Source organism: Rhopilema esculentum, unplaced genomic scaffold, assembly GCF_057945365.1.
Source record: "Rhopilema esculentum isolate cy_ngs unplaced genomic scaffold, ASM5794536v1 HiC_scaffold_36, whole genome shotgun sequence".
Taxonomy (NCBI): Eukaryota; Metazoa; Cnidaria; class Scyphozoa; order Rhizostomeae; family Rhizostomatidae; genus Rhopilema; species Rhopilema esculentum.
This window is the reverse complement of record NW_028300847.1, coordinates 2,228,703-2,248,883: the sequence shown is the minus strand read 5'-3', so window position 1 is coordinate 2,248,883 and position 20,181 is coordinate 2,228,703. Positions and strand designations below refer to the sequence as shown.

The window sequence follows — 20,181 nt, the reverse complement described above, 5'->3', positions numbered from 1 at the left end:
AGATTTAGAATGAGAAGTCGAGGTAGATGTCGAGAAAGAGGTCGAAAGTGAAGTCCAAAAAGAGGTGTTCTACTAGGGCCGGGGTGCCATCCTCAAAAGTAAACAGGGGGCTGTGCTGTAGGCAAGTTATTAAACCCATTAACACACTAATGTCCACACCTAATATGGTTGCATTTGTGTTAAAGATTCTCTGTTGAGTATATGAAATCATTCAGAAAGTTCACCGACTCAATGGGGCCCCCTGAAAAGCATCTGAATTTTAACAAAAAATTTTCTATCTTGCAAAGAAAGCAGATCGGTGGAATATTGTTGCCGTTTGGCAAAAAGCAAGAAGGAGTAGCACAACAACGTAAATCATTAGATGAAAATATCCCACCCCTCTGGTTGCTGGCTGGCTTTAACTCGATTTCATCAACGCTAGGATCCGGATAACTTATTAAAGGCAGTTTCTGGAATGTGTGAGACAGCAACCCTTGTATTAAATTGGCACTTTGAACTAGACAGATAGAGGCGAATATGTAACTTTGTGGAAAACGGAAGAGATTGCGGTAAGGAAGGAAGGAAGGAACGGAAAGGGGGAATGGAGTAGTGCAGAATGAAACGTTCGAAACTTACTTTAGCGCCAACGTTTTCCGTTGGAAAATATGGAACCTACTGATGAATTACTAGCGCTTCGTGGGAGGCGTGGTAATAGAATAGTGTATTGTTCAGTTTGTTATTTCGCTGACGGCTGATGCAAATGTAAATTGTCTTATTTGACAAAAACCTTCTTATTTATTTGCTTTAAGAAACGATTGCGTCACTATTTTTAACTGCGACCCACTGAATGACATTAAGAGGGACGCTTTCGTGCATATTTTATCTCATTGATGCACTTTGGACAACGGAGTGTCTGTTGTAACTCTACGCGTGGGTTCTGTGAAAATCTTCAGCAAATGCCATAGGAATATGATATTTTGTATCGTGGATATTGACTCTAGTTATGAGGAAAATCCGTGTTGGGATTGACTGATCGAATTTCTGTAGGGATTGACTGAGTCTCTAAACAGAGACTGGGACTCTAGCTCAGGCTGAAGATGTCTGCATTAACGTAATCCAGAGTTTTTGTTTACAGATGCCTCTGCACTTTGCAGGCATTAAGTTACTGGTTTTTATAAAAGCACTGTTTTTATATTGCTAGATATCGATGCTGTAACATAATCTTTAAGTGATGAATTCCCTGATCTCGAAACATTATGCCACTTTGAAAAGCTGGGAGCTTTCTTGTACGTGTTCTCAAATGTATCACTAGCCTTTCGAATTTGATCATATCGTGACGTCACTGCATGATTTACCAAAGATTGTGACAAAAAACATATGATTAAATGTTATTGAAGAATGTTTGATCAGATGGCATGGTAACAACGTACCAAATACACATGTTATCCGTTTGTCATTTTCTGTCTTGGAATGTTTACTTCCCAATAATATGTCATCAAACAAGTACAACAATACATGCATCAGTACGTCAAGCCATACTTTGACATGGGATTGCCGAACAAGCTCTCGAGATTAATTGTTCAGCATCAATGACGAAGTTGAATCGGGTGTGATATGACTGTTAGCTTGATTGCGCAAAGAGGGAAATACAGAGACAAAGTTTCGAATCTACTGCAATGCAAATGCTAATGAGTAAGCTGATCAGTTTGTTAGAGACCGAACGAGGGGGATTATCAGCGAAAACATAACTTGCAAGACAGACACGTAATGAAGCTACACAAACACCCCCAAAAGTTGTTGATATTGGGGAGAGAATGGACAAGAAAAGCCCCCTTTTCCCCACTTTAAGCTGATATACCAGTCCTACCTAAAAACCATCAAAACGCCAATAGCATAAAAGCGTCTAAAAGTATAAGACGTTTTCACGCTGCTTAAGAAATAAACTCAAACTGCCTGGATTATATCCAACTAGAGCAAAATGTAAATACAATGAAGCAAAACTAGGGTGGGTGTCTCAGTAGAAGATGAAAAGGACTTTTGTAACAAATCTTCACGAAGCAAAATGAAATCGACGCTATGTCGAGCCTTTAAATACCCCCATAGTTCAACCAAGAGAATAAAATGCTATGTAACCACACACCTCACCCTAGTATTCTAAGCCAAAAAACCTTTGAGGACAGAAGACTCTATAACATTGCGCATATTTTTGTAAAATGAGAACAAATAAAACGTGAAGAACCACTTCACAAGAGACCATAACGAATAGCAAACAAATTTCAACTTAAAGGATAAATGTCCCTTGTGAAATTAATTCTGGTGAAATTTCATTTGACCATCATATAACCGTGTCTTCAGTTTTTCCATCAAGTTCTCACCTTTTGAAGTGTGGTACTTACGACGGTGGTCAACCAATTAAACCGCATAGTCCCGGGTTAATTCCACTTGAGTATCTCAGGCAGTCAAAGAGCGAATCGCTTCTAATCAAGATTGGTTAAATGCAGCACATATTTCTTATCAAGTTGTAATCCATCATAATTTCAATAAAATGAAGGATCTAAAAAATTATTAAACTATTGAAAAGAGTCAAAGTAATTTTCATGAATTAAAGCCAGATGTAGGTAAATCATTCTACATAGAAACCATCTTAAATCTATCTACTAAAAATTATGAGTATTTTCAACCAAGAATCGTTTTTGGAATTTATGGAAGAGTCAAATTTTAATCTTGCTGATAATTCGTTGATGCTGATGAATCCTTGAATATATCTAAAATTATTCATTTGCTAATCTTTTGAATTTTTTGTCAATCAGAATTCTTTGTTATATCAGAACCAATAAACGTCTTGCTTTTACCAACTTTTCTGAGTAAATCTGGAAGTAAGACAGGATCTGGTTGTGGTAAAGAAAATTATTTTGTTTTTAATGACTTACTGCCGTTTCTTAGTCGTGTGACTACAAAACGGGTTGAAAACTAAAATGCAAAAAGGGAACAACTGAAAGCCTTAGAGAAGAGCATATAAGCTAAGCTAAGAAACTACAAAGTCAGTATCCAGATTCCGATAATTGCAATTAAATACAAAGGCCTACTACTTTGTAGAAAGATGCTTAGCGAATTTTCATTTAGTAAATGGTAACCGACAGCTACGAAGTTGACTTAAGACATCTGTCTTTTAACAATCGGCCAATCAGTAAGCGTGATGCCACTCACACGCTCATTGATTGGCTAATTGTATTAGGAAACATGGTTAAGCCATTCCCGTATCTTTCGATTGCCTTTAAAATTTTGATGCGTAAAGGGAAATCAAAGTCATCGTCAGCTTCTTTGTAAAAGTCTAAAGCACCTTTTTGAAAAGTCCCTCTCTTGTCATATAATACGTAGATGACACAAAAATCGCATTTGTATAAAATTTGAAAAACAGTTGGAAATAGAAGTAGAAAACAGTTTTTGTCTGTTAATTTGAATGTGAAAAATAGTTGAACATGTGGTAGGAAATTTTTTTTGTCTGTTGATAGACATCAGATTGTTGCTGTATATTTTGATTCGAATCTGCAAAAAAATTATGATTAAAATCAAACAATCACTTTGAATTTTAAATTGTAAGATATTTTATTTTTTAATAACATTTTAAGATTTAAATATAAAGAGCTAAGACCTGTTCAATGCATAGTTGAAGTGAAATTTCAAAACACGTGAAGAAGTTAGTTGTCCTGTTGTCTTTATCTCCTGGCAAGAAACAGGTAGATACTAGGCTAAGTGAAGCAAGGTTTGCTTATCATTCCAGGGCTTCCTCTTTGATTGATACATGTATGTACCAAAGTTAAAGCTTCGAGAAATGTATTATCATCGTATAAGGGAGGTGACACATAATATCTATGCGAGTACGATGACCAATCTATAGAAACACAATAATTTATTCGCACTATCATTTAAAGGACAAGTGACACGCTTTTGGCGCCAATTTTTTTTTCTTTTAACTTAAAGTAAAATGCTGTATGAGAGTGTTGTTGAAATATTTTTCCTTTCTGCTTTCATTTTCCTACTTAAAAACCCTTTTAAAATTATGGCGGGAAGTGAATCACGTGACACCGTGACGTAGATTGTGATAATCTGTTATTGCTGCTACTGGTATACAGTGCAATATTAATGTTTACAACACGCTTGTAAACGAATTTAGTTCGTTTGGACCTGTCGCATCGTGTTTCGAAAACTCTCTATCAATGATAGGAAAATTCCGAGTTATCACAATGTACGTCATAGGGTCACGTGATAAAAAGCAAAATCGCGCCTCCTGCGCCCCCTGATTAGAATTTTTTGTTCTAAACCAGGAAAAACTTACTTCTAAACGATGGTCTATAAGTTGATAAAATATAGGGTGAAAAGTGTGTCACTTGTCCTTTAATGTTATACGATTTCTCTTTCTTATCTACTACCTCTTATAAACAGAAGCTTTGAAATCGATTCTAGCGCTAACACTGTTGTGTAAGAGGAATAAAAACAGCGATGAATCCTTTTGTCGAATTCACTTTACTCCTCAGTAACCACTCACTTTGAAAGCGATGATCCCAGTCTCAAAAGGTGAGGACGTAAAAGGGTTATGTAATCTTTCCTCTAACAAATAAAGTCATTTCGACACTTAGTAAAACGATACGGGATCACTTCAAATCTATAGACTGACATGTTTGTTATATGAAATTCCACAAAAGTACCCTGATAATGCATTTTACAAACGTGGTGTTATTAGCCGAAAAAGAATCAAATCAAAAAGATATTAAGTGGCTTTAGAACAAGACGATTTTTAGCCTGGATTGAAGCCTAAATTAAGTAAAATATTTAAAGGAAAACGAAGTAATTATAGCCACATATTACGTCACATATTAAAGATCAGGAAAAACCTTACTACTCAGCACCTGTAAGCCTCATTAATAAAGACTTTTCTCAAATTTGAACTTCTTGAATAAAAGCTAGAGCTTGAAGGCAAGATAGTCAGGCTAAAACTTGCAAGCCAGCAATTGGCTCTGTGGCGCATTTTCAATTGAGAAACCTTTGAGTATTAGTGCTGCGTTGACGATTAGAGATTTGACAATGGCCTATTGCATAATCAGGGGCGTCGCGTGACCATTCGCGCTGGGGATGTAAGAGATGCAAAACCATATTTTACCGACAAAAGTTCTTTTGTTACATGAATATTTTGTTATAAATTTAATTCTACCGACGAGTTCTCTGAAATTTGCGGGTTAGGGTGTACACCCCCCTCCCGCACGCTACACCCCTGTGTATAATGCAAACAAATTGGAATTTAATTCATCGGGACATAGTGACTTTAAGAACTGAAACACGTCCCCGCTGCCCAATGATTTTGTAAAAAACATAACATTTCATAGTGACCTTTACAGTAAACTAATTAAATAGGAAAGTCAGTGGTCCTAAGAAGGTCTTGTCAGCAACGATCTATCGTGATTGACTTGGTCTCCTAGACAATAAGAAGATACAAAGAAATTCGTTGGTTTTTTGCAGAAAATTGGAATTTGATTCAGTGTAGGAGTGATTCAATGACTCCGTGTAGTTTGCTTGAAATCCCAGATCCCTAACACCAAATGGTTTTAAACCTTTCTCGGTGCTTCATTCACGTCGTCATTAAATCTCGTGGCCTCAGATGCAACGATTTCCAAGAGAAAGCTATGAAATGTTTGGTACTTTTTGCAATTTTTCAGTTCACTTCTTTTTCCATTGTACAGATCCCCGACACCTAACAAAGTTGGTATTGCTGCCTGTTTCACTATTCCCCAAAATATTGCTTTGCGCTTTGCGGTGCTTTGAATTTCCACAATCTTTCCTTACTCTTGTTGCACTTAGCTTCCTTCTTCAGAGGAGTTTTTCGTTATATATCTTTAGCTAGGTTAAACTTTCCATGATTGATCAACATAAAAACTACAGTTAATTTTGCCATATATTCCAGTATCATGAAAAAGTCTGTTAATCTTAAAGTTGTCGGTCTGAAATTTTCGAGAATGCTCGAGAGTTTTCCTTCGGTCACAGTACTCGTGTGGCTATCATTCCTAGAATATTGCTAGAATACCAAGTCACCGAAGTAAGAATATTTACAAGCCTATGTGCCCTTGAATAATATTTACTTTTACAGTTAAAATTTTCGGTTATCATTATCTTAATTGATTGGTACCTTAACATCGATAAAGGCTTATGCACGGCAGCAGTCCTGATCGATCTAAAGAAGGCCTTCGACACAGTTGATCATGAGATACTTTTGAGTAAACTCAAATAACATGGTGTTAAAGGCATAGAGTTTCAATGGTTTTGTTCATACCTTACCAACAGGATGCAATTTTGAAGAGTTAACGGACAAAAATCTAGAACCGAGGCTGTAAAGTGTGGGGCTACTCAGGGATCCTGTCTTGGACCCCTCCTCTTCTTGGTATATTTTAACGATCTATCAAAATGCCTGAGGTATTGTCATGCATCTATGTATGCCGATGATACCAGTATCTATTTTGCATCAAATTCTGTTTCAGAGATTCTCTCTCTTTAGGTGCCTGTCATGGCCTTCCACTCTAACCTGCTCTTAGCTGTCTTGATCAATTCACATATCCAATTCTTGGTCTTCCTTTTTCTTTCTTTCCTTCTATCTTTCCAGTAACCGCTAGGTGTTCCAAGCCTTCCCTTCTCACCACGTGCCCAAATAACTCCATCTGATTTTAGGGGTCATTTGCATTTTTCGATCTTTGAGTATGCTTTGCATTTTGTGAAACGTTTCTTTGGCAATACCGATTCCTCTCTTTATCTCTGCATCACATTTACCGTCTGTTATCAAACTTCCTAGGTAGTTGAACTTCTCTACCTGCTTGATGTTGTTCCTCTCTACCTTTAGATTACATCTTAGGCGTATTTTGCTTTTGCTGATGATCATACTTTGCGTTTTCTTGAAGTTGATAGAAAGGCCCACTTTCCTACTCTCTTCCACTACTTTGTTCAGAAGTGCTTGTAGCTTCTCTTCTGATATTGCTATGATCGCTGTATCGTCTGTTTCTTCCCCCAACAATAAGTCCTTCCAATTCGTGTAGCTCTGTTGAAAAGGTCTGGTGAAAAGACGCACCCTTGTATAATTCCCCTACGCACTTTTGGGCTGTAGGTTACGTATCACAACGATACAATACCAATCATGTTATGATTCGTAGATCGTGGGACAATGCCTTAGATCGAGTCGTCAAATTTGTCAAACCGTGCCATGACGTAACGGGACGATCCACGGGTACCTGACGGTACGATCCATGTATCACGGTACGGTCTATCGGTTGTCATTTTGTCCATGATGTGACTCCATAACATCAGCTGGTCAGAGATGTTTCTCAACATGTTTCTATGTGTATTTTGTATACACGCTTCTTTTTATAAGAACCAGTAATTTTAGGTTCAAGCTGAGAGTTCTTAGTTTTTGCAAAAATCTGACGCTAGGTCTTTCTTAATTTGTTCCTAAATTATTAGGGTGCAAGCAGTGCGATTGCTAGAGGTGTTCAAACATCACTTGCCAACAAAACGAGTGAGACAACATTTGTTTGACAATAAGATTGAATATTCACCGAAAAGCACAACACATGGCTAAAAATCCTCATTTTTGGGATAAAATGTTGTTCAGAATTGCATTTTACAATAGCTCAGCCTTAGCTTGTTTTTAATTTGTTCTCAACATTTGATGCACAGTTGGCAAGCTTCTACCCTTTTCATATAGGGTGTTGATGTCGACTTTGGAGTTCTTTCTCTCTTTGCGAATCCCCACCTTGGATGTCACAGTTCTTTCTCCGTAAGTTTCTTCTCTGAAAGCTTGTTCCTTAAAATTATCTATTAATTCTTTATCTCCATCTGCACTAATTATTGTTTTTATTTGAACGATATGCTGCTAGTAGCAGTGATGGATCTCAAGGGTTGCGGCAACTAGGGGCAGTTGCCCCTCTCTCACCGAGTGGAAACAAGTCTGGCACTTCTTTTATGGAAATTGTGCACCCCTTTTGAAGAATGAGAATGAGACCCAGGTGAAAACGTTTCTGAGACCTATAGGTTAATCTACTTCAAGGATTACCTCAAAGTTTCCTTGTTCATTCCAACTTGGTAACCAGGAAGATAACAAAGGCTATCCATAAAATTGTGTTCTGTTCTGTAATTCCTGCCTTCATTCAAAAATTGTTCAATTTTCTTGCGCTTAAAAGTTGTCATTTGTTTCATCCAAATTGCAAATTGTTGTCAGATAGTGTAAAGGACACTTGGCACGATAGATCTTTTGAGTTTTTTGTCCTAAACTTACCTAACTAAATCGTATTATCAGTATATTGTAATTAAAAGTTTTTGAATTATCAATATGAAATGAAATGAAATGAAGTTCAGTTAAAATATTTTCTCCAGCGAGGGAAGGGCCCGTATATTTTTTTACACAGTGCCCGGGTGGCGATCGCCACTTTGCCACCCGGGCCAGGCCGCCCCTGAGTCTGCAGGCAGACTCTGTAAATGCACCATAAAGGTTGAACTGTTCAGTGTTTCTTCAAATACGGCTTCTGTTGGTACTCTGGCCGAAATTGGAAAAAGTTTTATCTTCCTAACAATTATAAAGACAGTCGCTCATTTTCGGTCTACTTGATAACAATGATAAAATCTGCGCTTTATATAAAGTGAGCAGTAGACTCCGTAGTTTCAAATGTTTTACACCTGCTATCAATTCTTTCGCAATGATTTATCCAAAGCACATAGCTTTCAACATTTCCCTTATTCCCATTTAAAAGGTTTTCCTTTCTTTTTAAGTGAAAAACAAATGTTATGAACCATTGTGAGCTAAGAACTATTTAGATTTATACCTGTCCAATCAGAATTTGAGATCCTATTTGATCTTCTTAACAAAAAATTTAAAGAACATTTTCAAGCACGCGTGTCTAGAAGTCCCGTTTATTTGTCATCAATAGAGCCGCGCCCACAGCCGCAGATTTGCTAGCAGTCCTTTACAAGATCGTTTTTACTCGGGTTTCAATTGTACTGAATTTTACCGTTCTCTTGAATAAAATTTTTAGTGTTTTGCTTTATTTATTCTTTTCTGAAAAGTAGTTTCATTACCAAACTTCGATATACTTTTCTTAACCACGTAAGAAAACCTCATAGAGTTAGGAAACGTTCACATTACAAGGAATGGCACGGAATGGAAGGAATGATCAGTGATTAGGGTCGCTGACTAAAGACACAGGGGTCAGTGGTTTGAGTCCCTGGCATGAACAAACCTTCCCCCAGAGTGAGGAGAGTCGCCAGCTCTCTGTATTTCCAGGCGTGTAGGAAAAACAAGACGTGGTCACATCGAGAGAAAGTACCAGGACACTGCTCGATAAGCACAGCTTTTCAGTGTTCTATAACTACTTTCGGAAGCTAGGTAGCAAACAATACAGGAATTGAAAGGGACTAAAATTCTTATTGCTATCCCAATCTTCAAAAAAGTTAAAGATTCAATTTTATAACAATTGTCATTTAACATACTTTGAAAAGAAAATGTTTTGTCTGTTTTCAAATTATTCACAAGTGATTCAAGATTTTTGATATCTAACGCATTATGGTGCAAACTATAGTGCTTTAAGTTAAAGACAAACTTTTGTTTTCCTTCCATTTCGACTAAGATTTATACAGTGGCATTCACTCATATCTAATTAATGGTATTTTCGATAATCCCGTTATTTTATCAAAATATTTCACAATCATTTTCTTTTGTTTGCATCAAATAAGAACGCCATTTCTGATTTAAGACGAATTCTGAAGCGTTAATCCCTTTCCATTAACATTTTATCTGTTTTGGTAACAATTTTTGCATTATCATGTTACTGTTTAAACAGTTGGATAAATTTATTTTCGACAGCGAGCATTGAGATAATCTGTATTGTTTTTGTACAAATCCTTTTTTTGACACAATTTTCATATACAATATTAGGGTTTCCTATTTGCATTACAAAAGGGTTTATTTTCTGAGAAGACATACATTCAAAGATACTTTTTGTTCTATATTGCGCATTCTGTTGATTGACGTTTCAATACCCCCCTTGAAGTATTACAGTTAATAGATTTTATAGCTGAAAGAAAGTCTGTAAAAATAGGGAGCTCTTTACATTCTTAAAGTTTCACCGCAGTCGTATCTTACACCAAGACAACTATATCTTACCATACCATATATCTTAGGCCCTGGCCATACCATAGATTGTTCCGATGGTTGTTACTTCCCTGTTGCCAGGAAGACGGTATGCTGCCTAAATTGTTTGCTTATTTTAAAGGTATTAAAATGTGATTGATTCATCTCAACGGGTGGTTAGTTTTCTCAATGCATGTTGTATTGGAGGATTTAAAGAACTTTGAAATTATCTCATTCAAAATTTTATATTGCAGGTGAGAAATAGATGACTTGAAACGCATCTATGGAAGCAGTTGTTGCTAACACTGGTGAATACAGCGGCAACTTCGTTCTACAGTGACAAGGTATATATGGACAGTCGTACTTATTTGTGATCATAAATCATCAGCTGCTTTTTAAGGAAAAATTCAAAGGAACGTGCTCATTTAAACAGATACATCAACAGTTCACACTGACATTAAATTGGTAATACTGCCAGTGTTTCACAAAAATCGATGAATCATCAAAGTTGAGAAAGCAGGATCGAAGTGCAATTGTGATTTTATCAAAGAGATCAAATTTCGTGGTACCGACATGTCTTTGAATTATACCACGTTTCCTTTGACTGACAACTTTACGTTAACGACTCCAGTGAATGGAACGCCTCCATGTGTTTATCTAAAAGTTGATGCTGGCACAGTCACGTATGCAGCTTTTATGGTACTAGTAATGATAGTGGCGCTTCTTGGCAATTCACTTGTCTGCATTGCAGTTGGTCTGTCGCCAAAACTAAGACAAGACCCTACCACCTACTTCATTATCTCTCTTGCAGTGAGTGACATGGCTTTTGCCATATTTCAAGCTCCAATGAAGATTTCTATAAAGCTCAATAACAACAATTTTTGTTTCGGTATCGGTGCTTGTCTGATGCTGGTTTTATCAGACCTGATCTTAACACCAGCGACTATAATCACTTTGTTTGTTATCGCTGCTGACAGATTTTACTGTATCGACAAACCATTCTTGTACCAAGAGAAAGTCACCAAGAAAAAGGCTAAGATCGTGGTCGCGTTGGTTTGGCTATGTGCTTGTATCGTAGCTTCTCTTTTCCTTTTTAAATGGGATGACCCAAGCCAGCCATCAGTCAAAGGCCCAGGTTGCATTACGGACAACAAGTATTTCTACTCAATGCTTAACTTCCTAGTCATCTTAATCCCACTGGTTATAATGGGTATAATGTATTCGATTATACTGAGAATAGCTCTGTCGCATATACGAGCTATAAAGAAGACAAGTCGGTTGCTGACAGTTCAGGATGAAAACGAGAACAGGCGCTCCTCCAAGATGTCCCAGCGACGGGCGCATCGCGAACTACGCGTTACGGCCACATTAGCTATGGTTTACGGGGCATTTGTCATATGCTGGCTGCCAATGTGTATCGTGAATATAATAATGGGTATCAAAAAAGAAGTTCTTCTCGGTTCGTATCGGAAAGTACCTGAAATCTTCGTGATCATTTTTGACTGTCTACCAATGGTTTCTACGGCGGTAAATCCAATTATCTACAACTTCACCAACAAACAATTTCGAATGGCATTTAAAGTAGCGATGCATCGTTTACTTGGAAATAGGGAGATATTGCGCAGAGCAACAGTCATTAAAGAGTTAGGGTCATATGGCAAAAAAGAAGCACGCTTTCAGAGAGCTGCCACCATGGAAATGCGGCATGTGAATGGAGACAAAGACAAGGTTCTTCCGCGGCTTTAGGGCTGTCAACAGTTGTAGTTAATCTTTGAAGAACTCTGTTTTTCTGATACATAAATTAATCATAAATACATTGACGTCAAATAAGGGTATTACCGGCTCAAGTTTAAAAAGGAAACTATTATCACAAAGCCTGCGTTACTTGAATGTATATCAGTTTTAACAGAATTTTAGTAAATTTTGACAGCAGTTGATTGAACTAAAGATCCGGATTTGCTCAGATCCTCGCACTTATGTTCCGCTAACAGCTTTTTAAATTATAAATATGGATATGAAGGAAGTCGGAGAAATTTTCTTATGGAATAAAAGCAAGTTTTTGCGGATAACATCTGCTTCTGGAATACCATTAGTCTTATTGAGTAAATGACCTGCCTGTTTGTAACGAAGCCTGTGAAAGAGTTTTGATTTTGACCAAGGTGGAAATAGTTTCAAATTTTCCTTCTGTTGATTATCTCAATTTGGCACCTTTCGCTTTAAACAATTTATTTGAATATAAACAGCTAAGTGAGTGTTGATGAGATCTGTTTTTGTTTCATTAAAATAATTACACTGTTCTATTAATGTACGAAAGACCCTTGGAAAGAAATGATGTCTTGTGTAGTATTTTAGGGAAACTCTGTTGTATGAGATTCAGATTCAGATTGGAAAAATAACATCTTCTATTCAAAGGGCACTCAAGGTTTTCAACTTGTGCCGTGACAAATGGAACAGGCATGCAGTAGAATGACGCCTGTGAAAACAGAAACGTTTTTCCTAATTTAAATTTCGAACAGCAATTAACCATGACATTGCTAAATACTTTTGGTGGTACAAATCTGAAAAATGGCTTTGAAAAGAGCAAACATTTTGAAACATACGAAAGCTTTTCATCTGGCACTCTTTACAGCATAAAACGTCAGAACATAAATCGAAAACTCTAAGCCAATCAGAAACCCGAGCACAAGATAGTTGCCCTGAGGAGTTTCATCGGAGGAAAAGCTTTAGTATTTTTCAAAATTTTTGCATTTTTGATATTGCTCCTTTAATTCTAAAAAACTGGACCCGGAGGGGCCTAATTTTTTTGGGGGGGGGGGCGTTCCATTTTGGTTAAAAAATTTGGACCCACAATTTTGCACATGTCTGAAAAAATTTTCCCCAAATTCGGCAAAATAAAAAACATTTTAAAGAACAGCAAAATCATCAAACAATTTTTGCATCTTCTTTGTCCCAAAATCTCAACATAACACAATTCTAACTGGACATTCTTTTTGTTAATGCTAATTCTCCCTCTGAATGACTTTGCAACATGTTTCCAAAGTAGGTCCCATAATTCTGCATGTTTCTTCAAATGGTAACCATAGTTCCGCACATATTTCAAAAACTGATACCGATTATTCCACACTTTTCAAACGAATGATGCCACGTCTCCGTACCTTCGAACATGTTGGGGGTACCCTCTCCCCTGCAGTACTAGACAAAGCCCGCATTGTTGTGAAGAGGTTTTCAGAAATGGGTCCAGGTGTCAATTATTTCTTTGGGGGTGCAGGGTGGTAAAAACGAAGGTGAACCCCGAATCTTTAAAACCTGGCTTTTGATGCTCCAAACAAAATACCTCGTCAGTGAACGTATAAAAAATGTAACTGCGAAGTAGTAATGAAATGTAACTGAGTACTGTGAAGTAGTAATGAAACTCGTATAAGGCAATCACTAATAGCAAATACTTTTGAAGATGCCGCTGCAAAGTGCTTTAATGCCTTACCTGGACCTATAAAATCTCAGTCTAGCTTCATAACGTTCTGTTCCAACTTGAAGAAGCATTTATTTGCAAAAGCAAACAACAAATTGGACTAAAAAAACATTATTTCTTTTTATAATTATGTAACTGTTATTAACTTTTGAACTTGTAATTTTACTTTGCTTTACATCTTAGAGGTGAAGGGCCACACTTGTAGTGGATATGCTCGATTGTACCATTCTTATTATTATTATTATCATTATTGTTATTATTAAATGTTGAGAAGCAGAGTTATCCTTTATCTGTAATTTACATACCTTCTTCGATTGTGAATACATACATCATTGTCCATCTTGGTTGTAAAATATTGCGTATCAGTTAACAGTTATTGAATTTATCTGAATACTGATCAAGGGCATGCTTGTATATCAAAAGCAACTTTCGAAATTTATCATTTTTTGTATAGTTGTAGTAGTTTTTAATATGTTACAATTATCAATACCTTCCAACCTTGTGTGCTTATTTCTGGAACTAATGTTTCTTTGTCTAGTTTCACTAAATCTCTATAAAGCTTGTTTGTTTTATTAAATAAGTAACTATATGCTGCGATTGCAATTGAAAATTAATGGAAACACAATAAGAGCTGTTTTACTCCTTGCTTTTGGCCATGTTGCGCTAACAGAGCCGTTCTTCTTTGGCTTTTTTCTGATAATTCAGATTCATTAGTCTGTATTTAATAATGTCTATGCTATGTTTTTTAGGCCATTGGAAATTTTCGCTTGAATTGATTGCTTTTGAGAGAACGGGCTGTTGCTATCGGCAGCCTCAAAGCATTTGAATAATTGAAAACTCCTCACATTATTAGCAAAGGGCAGGGTGGTTGCTGAACAGGTGGGGGAAATCAATGGGGGAATTCAATGATTTGCCAACGGGATTTGGTGTAGTCAAAGTTTTTACAGTTGTTTTGAGATTCTGCACTTTATAAATCAAAATTGGCTAAAATACATGTTGGTTAAACACCAGTAAATCAAGTAAACTAAAGCAAACGCAGATTTCAATTTTATTTTCAACAAAGTACAAGATAATGTGTTAGCTTTATGTTATAGTTAACTGGGAAAAAGTACTGGAATATTGATGGACTCTCATTCAATGCACGGCAGCTGGTATTTTAGAAAAAGATTCAGACTTTGGCAGAATTCACTGTGTTTTTAATTATTTTCAAGTATTTATGAGTTAGATTTGTTCAGTCTCAATGATTTGCAGTGGAATTGAAAACAATTTAATTAACTGTAAAGCACACATGATTTTCATGAGGACGTTACTCTGACTGTGTCATTCACCACAGCTGTACTTCTAAGCTTTAGGTGAACTAAACTTTGCAAGGAACACCAATTTGCATGTTATACAGAGCCAGTGCTAGCCTTACTGAATGAGAAGGAATACAATGGGCAGCCTCCCCCCAATATGAATTTCGTTCCGATGGCACTGATACAAAAACACATGTTATCGGATTTGGAACCATAAACCTTTAATTCTAATCATTTGAGTCTTTTTTTCTACCTGAGTTATACGGTATTAACGTAACACTATCAAAGATTCTGTTTTTGAGCATTAAAAAGCAATCTATACTTAGGAATTGGCTTTGTACTAGAATCAACCTTGTGCGTTCATGTCTTAGAGAAGGTAGATGGAAAGGAAAAGAAGCATTGCAAATATGCACCAGAATTCGGTTTGTTGAAGAGCAATGACGGTAGAGCGGACGCAATTAATGTTACTACTGATCAAACTAAATCTTTTTAACTAGTGTAGCTTACTTTTTAACCAAAATATTTATTTCATGCCGAGAAAATATGTACGGGGTGCACATAACAAAGTGACAGGCCCAATTTCTAGTGACATTATTTAGGGTTATATCGCTAGCTCGTGTCTCAATATATATTTTTAAAGAATCTGCCAATAAATTTCTATCGGTGACTATTTCAAAACACGCTTATTATCTTAGCAAGCTTGGTTCGTTAGAAGAATCCTTTGCTGTTAGAAGCAGATAATATGACCGAAAAGGCCTAATGGTGGTTGCGTGGGTCCTACGGTATGGCTGTTTATTCTCAGGGGATTTGAGAATGCAATTTTTTTGCTGTGATAAATCGTGGAGCAATAGTTTCTGCTGAATTTTAAGAAAACATTTTTAAAAATTTTTTAAGTATTTGCGCTGACTCTCAGAGTATAAAATGTAAGGATATTGATTAAAATTCAAAGGAAGGAATATGTGTACCCAGTATGGGTCAAAATAGGTCAATCAGAAAGGAGAGAGAATATCCTTTTGGAATTTATATTATATATTAATATCAAACAAATTATATACTAATATCAAATGTCTTTATTAATATCAAATAAATGCAATACTCAAATGAAGTAGAATAAAGCTACCCAGAAAGAACCATTAATAAGTTAATGACGTCAACAGTGATAATCATGAGATCATTCAGACACCAACAATCCCATAGCTCTCAGCTGTCCTTTCTTTCGTCGTCCTGTTCTAGTTGCCGCTCTAGAGACAGCTTGTTGATCTTTTGGCTCTTTTTGGCTGTTGTCGGGTAGTGTCCTTTTATTAGCCAATCTCGTTAGAAATTCCGGATTTGTGTCGTCGAGCCCATCAAGGAGTGATGTGTAGGTTTTATGTGTATCACCTGATCTCTCGTCCACAAAAACGTTCACTTTAACTAAAATATACGTCATCCTTGGTTGCAAAAGTAAGCTTGCATACTTGAAATCTGGCTGGTCTGAAAGATTCTTTACTTGTGCTTGGTCGTCTGCTAGGTCGATGATCTCATTGGCGGCGAGTTTGCAACGTTTCTTGATGTTCTCTAGCAGCACTTTAATGGAGCAATTGGAATTGAATAACAGCTCATCGTCTTCACCGTATCGTAAAGTGAAAAACATTGTAAGATGGTCTAGAGCTCTAGTGAGAAAGAGACACTCTTTAGAAATGGCTTGGGTACCAAGGAGTGCATAACGATCGTTTCTAGGCTGGTTTAGCTTAGCAAGATCAGATGTTTAGGAGCATGATTTTATGCCTTCTGTCAAGAGTAGGGGATAGCTTACCTTTTCTGTTCTCTTGAAACGAAAGGGTAAAGATACCGCTCGTATGAGGCTAGAGATATTGAAAAATTGTATACAAGACTGTATATGCGACTTTGTAGCAAAGGTGCGTTAACACTGGCACCATTAACTCGAGTCAGTAAGGTGTAGCTTTTGTTCTCTTTCGTTACACCTTTTAATCTTAAACAATAAATTCTAATTAAGCTTTAAAGAGAAATTTTTGTGGTGGTGGGATGGTGGTGTAAAAACAGAATCTGTTGTGTTAAGGGCTGGTTAGAGGTTTGCGTTCTGTTCAAGAAATGTTTAGCGATTCCCTGGGAATCACTATAAAAATAAAAATGCAATAGTTTACATTTTTCTTCAAAAAAGCTGAACAAACAATGTGCTGCATTATATACTATAACTGAGGTTTGTCATTGGGTAACAATTTTTTCTATAAACAGCACGTAAACATAATACAGGAAAAGAATTGAAAGTTAGCAACAATATTCCATGGGAGATTATTTTCATACTTCAAATGCATTTAAGCCATTCACATCAATCTTTGAGCAAAAGAAGGCATATCTATAAAAACAACTGTTATCCTAACAAAAGTCGAGCAAATATTCAACTGCTATAAATTTTGATGAAATAATCAAATTCTTCTTACTCTATATCATACTTGGCTGCAATTCAAACGACATCTAAAATTGGTTCAAACAGCATCCTCAATGCTTCACAGTATTGAAATGCATTTTCACGAAATGATGTGCAAATAAGTCGAGTGATTCTTATAAGCTACGTTTGCGGTCAATGAAAAAACCAAATTTCTAGACCAACAAGAAGTAACGTAAAATTGAGAAACGATAAAAAGATGGTTTTTTAATCTTTATGCAAAGAGAATTCAATTAAAACTTTTGCAAATGTGTTGAACAGTGCAAGAATGAAATTTACAAGAAATTTAGAGGAGTAATTTTCGTGATAAGGTAGGCTGAGTTCCCAGCTACTATATACGTAGTATTCGAGGATAGAAACGGAACAGAAAAAACAACGCAAATTGCTGAGTGAAGTAAAATTTTGCTACATATTTTAACTATATGTACCAAAACCTGCAGCATTAGTTCAATTATTCCTTATAATGATAAATTTTAGCATGAAGAAACTTCATTTGCACTGTACTTCTTAAAACGATTAATTCTGTGAGGATATCGAGGCTAGAAATTCATGAAATTTTAGAGCCACTTAAAAAGAATAATCAGTCTCAAACGTCATTGACATTTTAATTTTACCAAATAAGACAAGCTTGACTTTCACACAAAAAGTTTGATACCCTGGGTACCAGAGCCTCATCGGAACTGATCAAGCTTGTATTGCGCTAATATGGTTAGTTATCTAAAATGTTTTTGTGATTAAGAAAAACAGTAGGAAAGATTTGAATATTCTAGGCACAGAGTCACATTTTTTTAAGAATATTGAGGATCAGAAAAAGTTGAAGTATTATTTTTAAGAGGTTGTTTAATCGCTTAAAAAATTGAACACAGCTACCTTGTTAGGTGACTCCTTAACAGCCGAGGCAAAACTTTTTCTTGGTTGCAAAAGTAATTTGTTTCTTCTGAAATCGAGATGTAGCTTTTAAGTTGTGCAAGCATGACTAAAATCTAATTTTCATTAACAACAATTATCAAATATTGTGTTGACAATTGAAATTAAAAAACAAGATATCATATTCATTTGGAGCATGAATTAATTCCTTCCACTATGAGGGCCTAAGTAAAGTCTAAAACTCTAGGTAAATAGACTATCCGTACAGCTAGGACGCAGCAAATATTTCTCATAGAATGCTAAGAAACTAAGCAATTATTAGTTTTCGTACAGCTTAATAGATACCTTGAGTCTTCGACACACCTTAAGCGTTAACTCAAATAACCAAAGCTCTCTCGACTGCTTGATCCAACAACTGCAAAAATCCCTACATGCAGTTTACGAATTTGTTTTTGGTGCCATCCTTTTGCTGACGTGACTTTTAGAATGTTTACAACAACGTGATAAAAGGGAGGCAAAAAAGTTAGAAACTGACGTAAAGGAATACTGAAACGAAAATAATTTTGACATTATATTTGATTCGCTTTTGCAACAGAAAAATTACCATTTATTCACAGTCTAATGTTTCTGTAAACGAAGTCTGTGTATCCGAAAAAGGCTTATAAATTGACAAAACGCATCAACGTTTGAATTAAAACATAAGATTGTCGCTAACTGCAATTATCAGTTGCATGACCAAGAACTGGATGACCTACATTTGAATTGAAAAGTTACACTTCGAAGTGTTTTGAAACGATTCGATAAAAGATTTTTGCCGTTGATTTTGATCAAGTTATGCAATAGAAAATTGTCTAGATATCCACAAGAACGCACAAGTTGAATGAATGGATCAGCTTTTAAAATTATAGGAGCTTTAATCAAAGAATCATAGGAGCGTTTAAAATCAAAATATAAAAATGAACAATATATGAATGACCTAGTAAAGACAGAGCCACATGACCTTGACATTTTTTTCAGGGATAGCCCTACAAATTAAATTTTTCTATTGACATCTGTATAAAAAAATAAATTTCTATTTAATGTTACAATATCATACAGCTGAATTTCTTTGGACAATCTAAGTTTTATTTCTAAAGGACATTTATTTGGGTGCGTCTTCATGTAATACTGGGCATTTTTAATAGGGTAAAGGTCTGGACTTTGCAATGCCCATCATAACTTTGAAACTTTTCTCAGCTGAAGATAAATCAGTCTTGTATTTCATAGCTGCGTGATGTTGGTCACCAAGGCATTTTTACAAAGGTATGTTTTCACAAAGGTAAAACTGACATCAAATTCAACGTTATTTTGAACAATTTTTCCATGATTAGAGCGTACTTGTTTCTTGGCGATTGTCACGATGATGCGTAAAAAGGGCGCCAAAGCGAACAAACGAAAATGCTTCCTCTCACTATAGCCTCCGTCACCGGAGAATTTACCCTCGTTACGGTAGCGTACTCAAAAGATCCAGTTTCGAGTGTTTACACGAGACCAAGTGAGACCGGCTCCAAATGAGTACGCTTTCGTAGGTGATCTCAAACTAGTACGGTTAGGCAGGTCTCATGTAAACAGAACGCCTAAGTGAACTCAAATTGATACGGATCTTTTTGGAACCGGTCTCGTGTAAACAGGGTCTAAAAATGCGATTCTTCAATCTGATTATCAATCTTTTTACTGACTATCAACTCGCAAACGCCATTCTTGCTTACACAGGTAAGGCCATCATTAACTGAGGTTTCATAAAATCTGGTTGGAAAATGTAGCATCGTTATTTTCCGTTTCCATTCTCAAAAGCCTTAGATTCCAAAAACCAAGCACCATTTTGCAGCAAAAGCCTTCATTAAATGCACATGAACTTTTTAGTCAAAAGTTAACTTCAAGCAATTTGTCTACAGACCATTTTACAGCAGCCTTTGCCCAATGGACT

The 20,181-nt window shown here is 36.2% G+C and overlaps 2 protein-coding genes across 4 annotated transcripts in view; one reads left to right on the top strand and one right to left on the bottom strand.

Annotated features, from left to right (window-relative positions):
* LOC135688542 (adenosine receptor A2b) overlaps positions 1-14,106 on the top strand; it is a 31,521-nt gene extending 17,415 nt beyond the window's left edge. For 2 of the 3 annotated variants that reach the window (XM_065205441.2, XM_065205439.2), the window contains exon 2: positions 10,393-14,106. In XM_065205441.2, coding sequence (XP_065061513.1) covers positions 10,712-11,884 — 1,173 coding nt within the window. In that variant the 5' untranslated portion in view covers positions 10,393-10,711 and the 3' untranslated portion in view covers positions 11,885-14,106. Of the gene's footprint in view, positions 1-8,247; positions 10,248-10,392 lie in introns of those variants that run through there. The other variant, XM_065205440.2, reaches the window with a different exon arrangement.
* Positions 14,107-15,746: 1,640 nt separating this feature from the next.
* Positions 15,747-18,474, bottom strand: LOC148957237 (uncharacterized protein CXorf65 homolog). Its single transcript, XM_089115771.1, has 2 exons — positions 18,219-18,474; positions 15,747-16,554 (listed from the first exon to the last, which is right to left on the bottom strand). The coding sequence occupies exons 1-2, from the start codon at positions 18,320-18,322 to the stop codon at positions 16,074-16,076; spliced, it is 585 nt and encodes a 194-aa protein (XP_088971897.1). The 5' UTR covers positions 18,323-18,474; the 3' UTR covers positions 15,747-16,073.
* Positions 18,475-20,181: the final 1,707 nt, after the last annotated feature.

What these genes read in the sequence shown, in the direction of transcription:
- LOC148957237 (XM_089115771.1), bottom strand. Translation starts at nt 18,322, where the DNA reads ATGCTTGCACAACTTAAAAGCTACATCTCGATTTCAGAAGAAACAAAT. An exon ending in TTAAGGAGTCACCTAACAAG is followed by an intron (nt 16,555 to 18,218) that starts GTAGCTGTGTTC and finishes CTTTCTCACTAG; the next exon opens with AGCTCTAGACCATCTTACAA.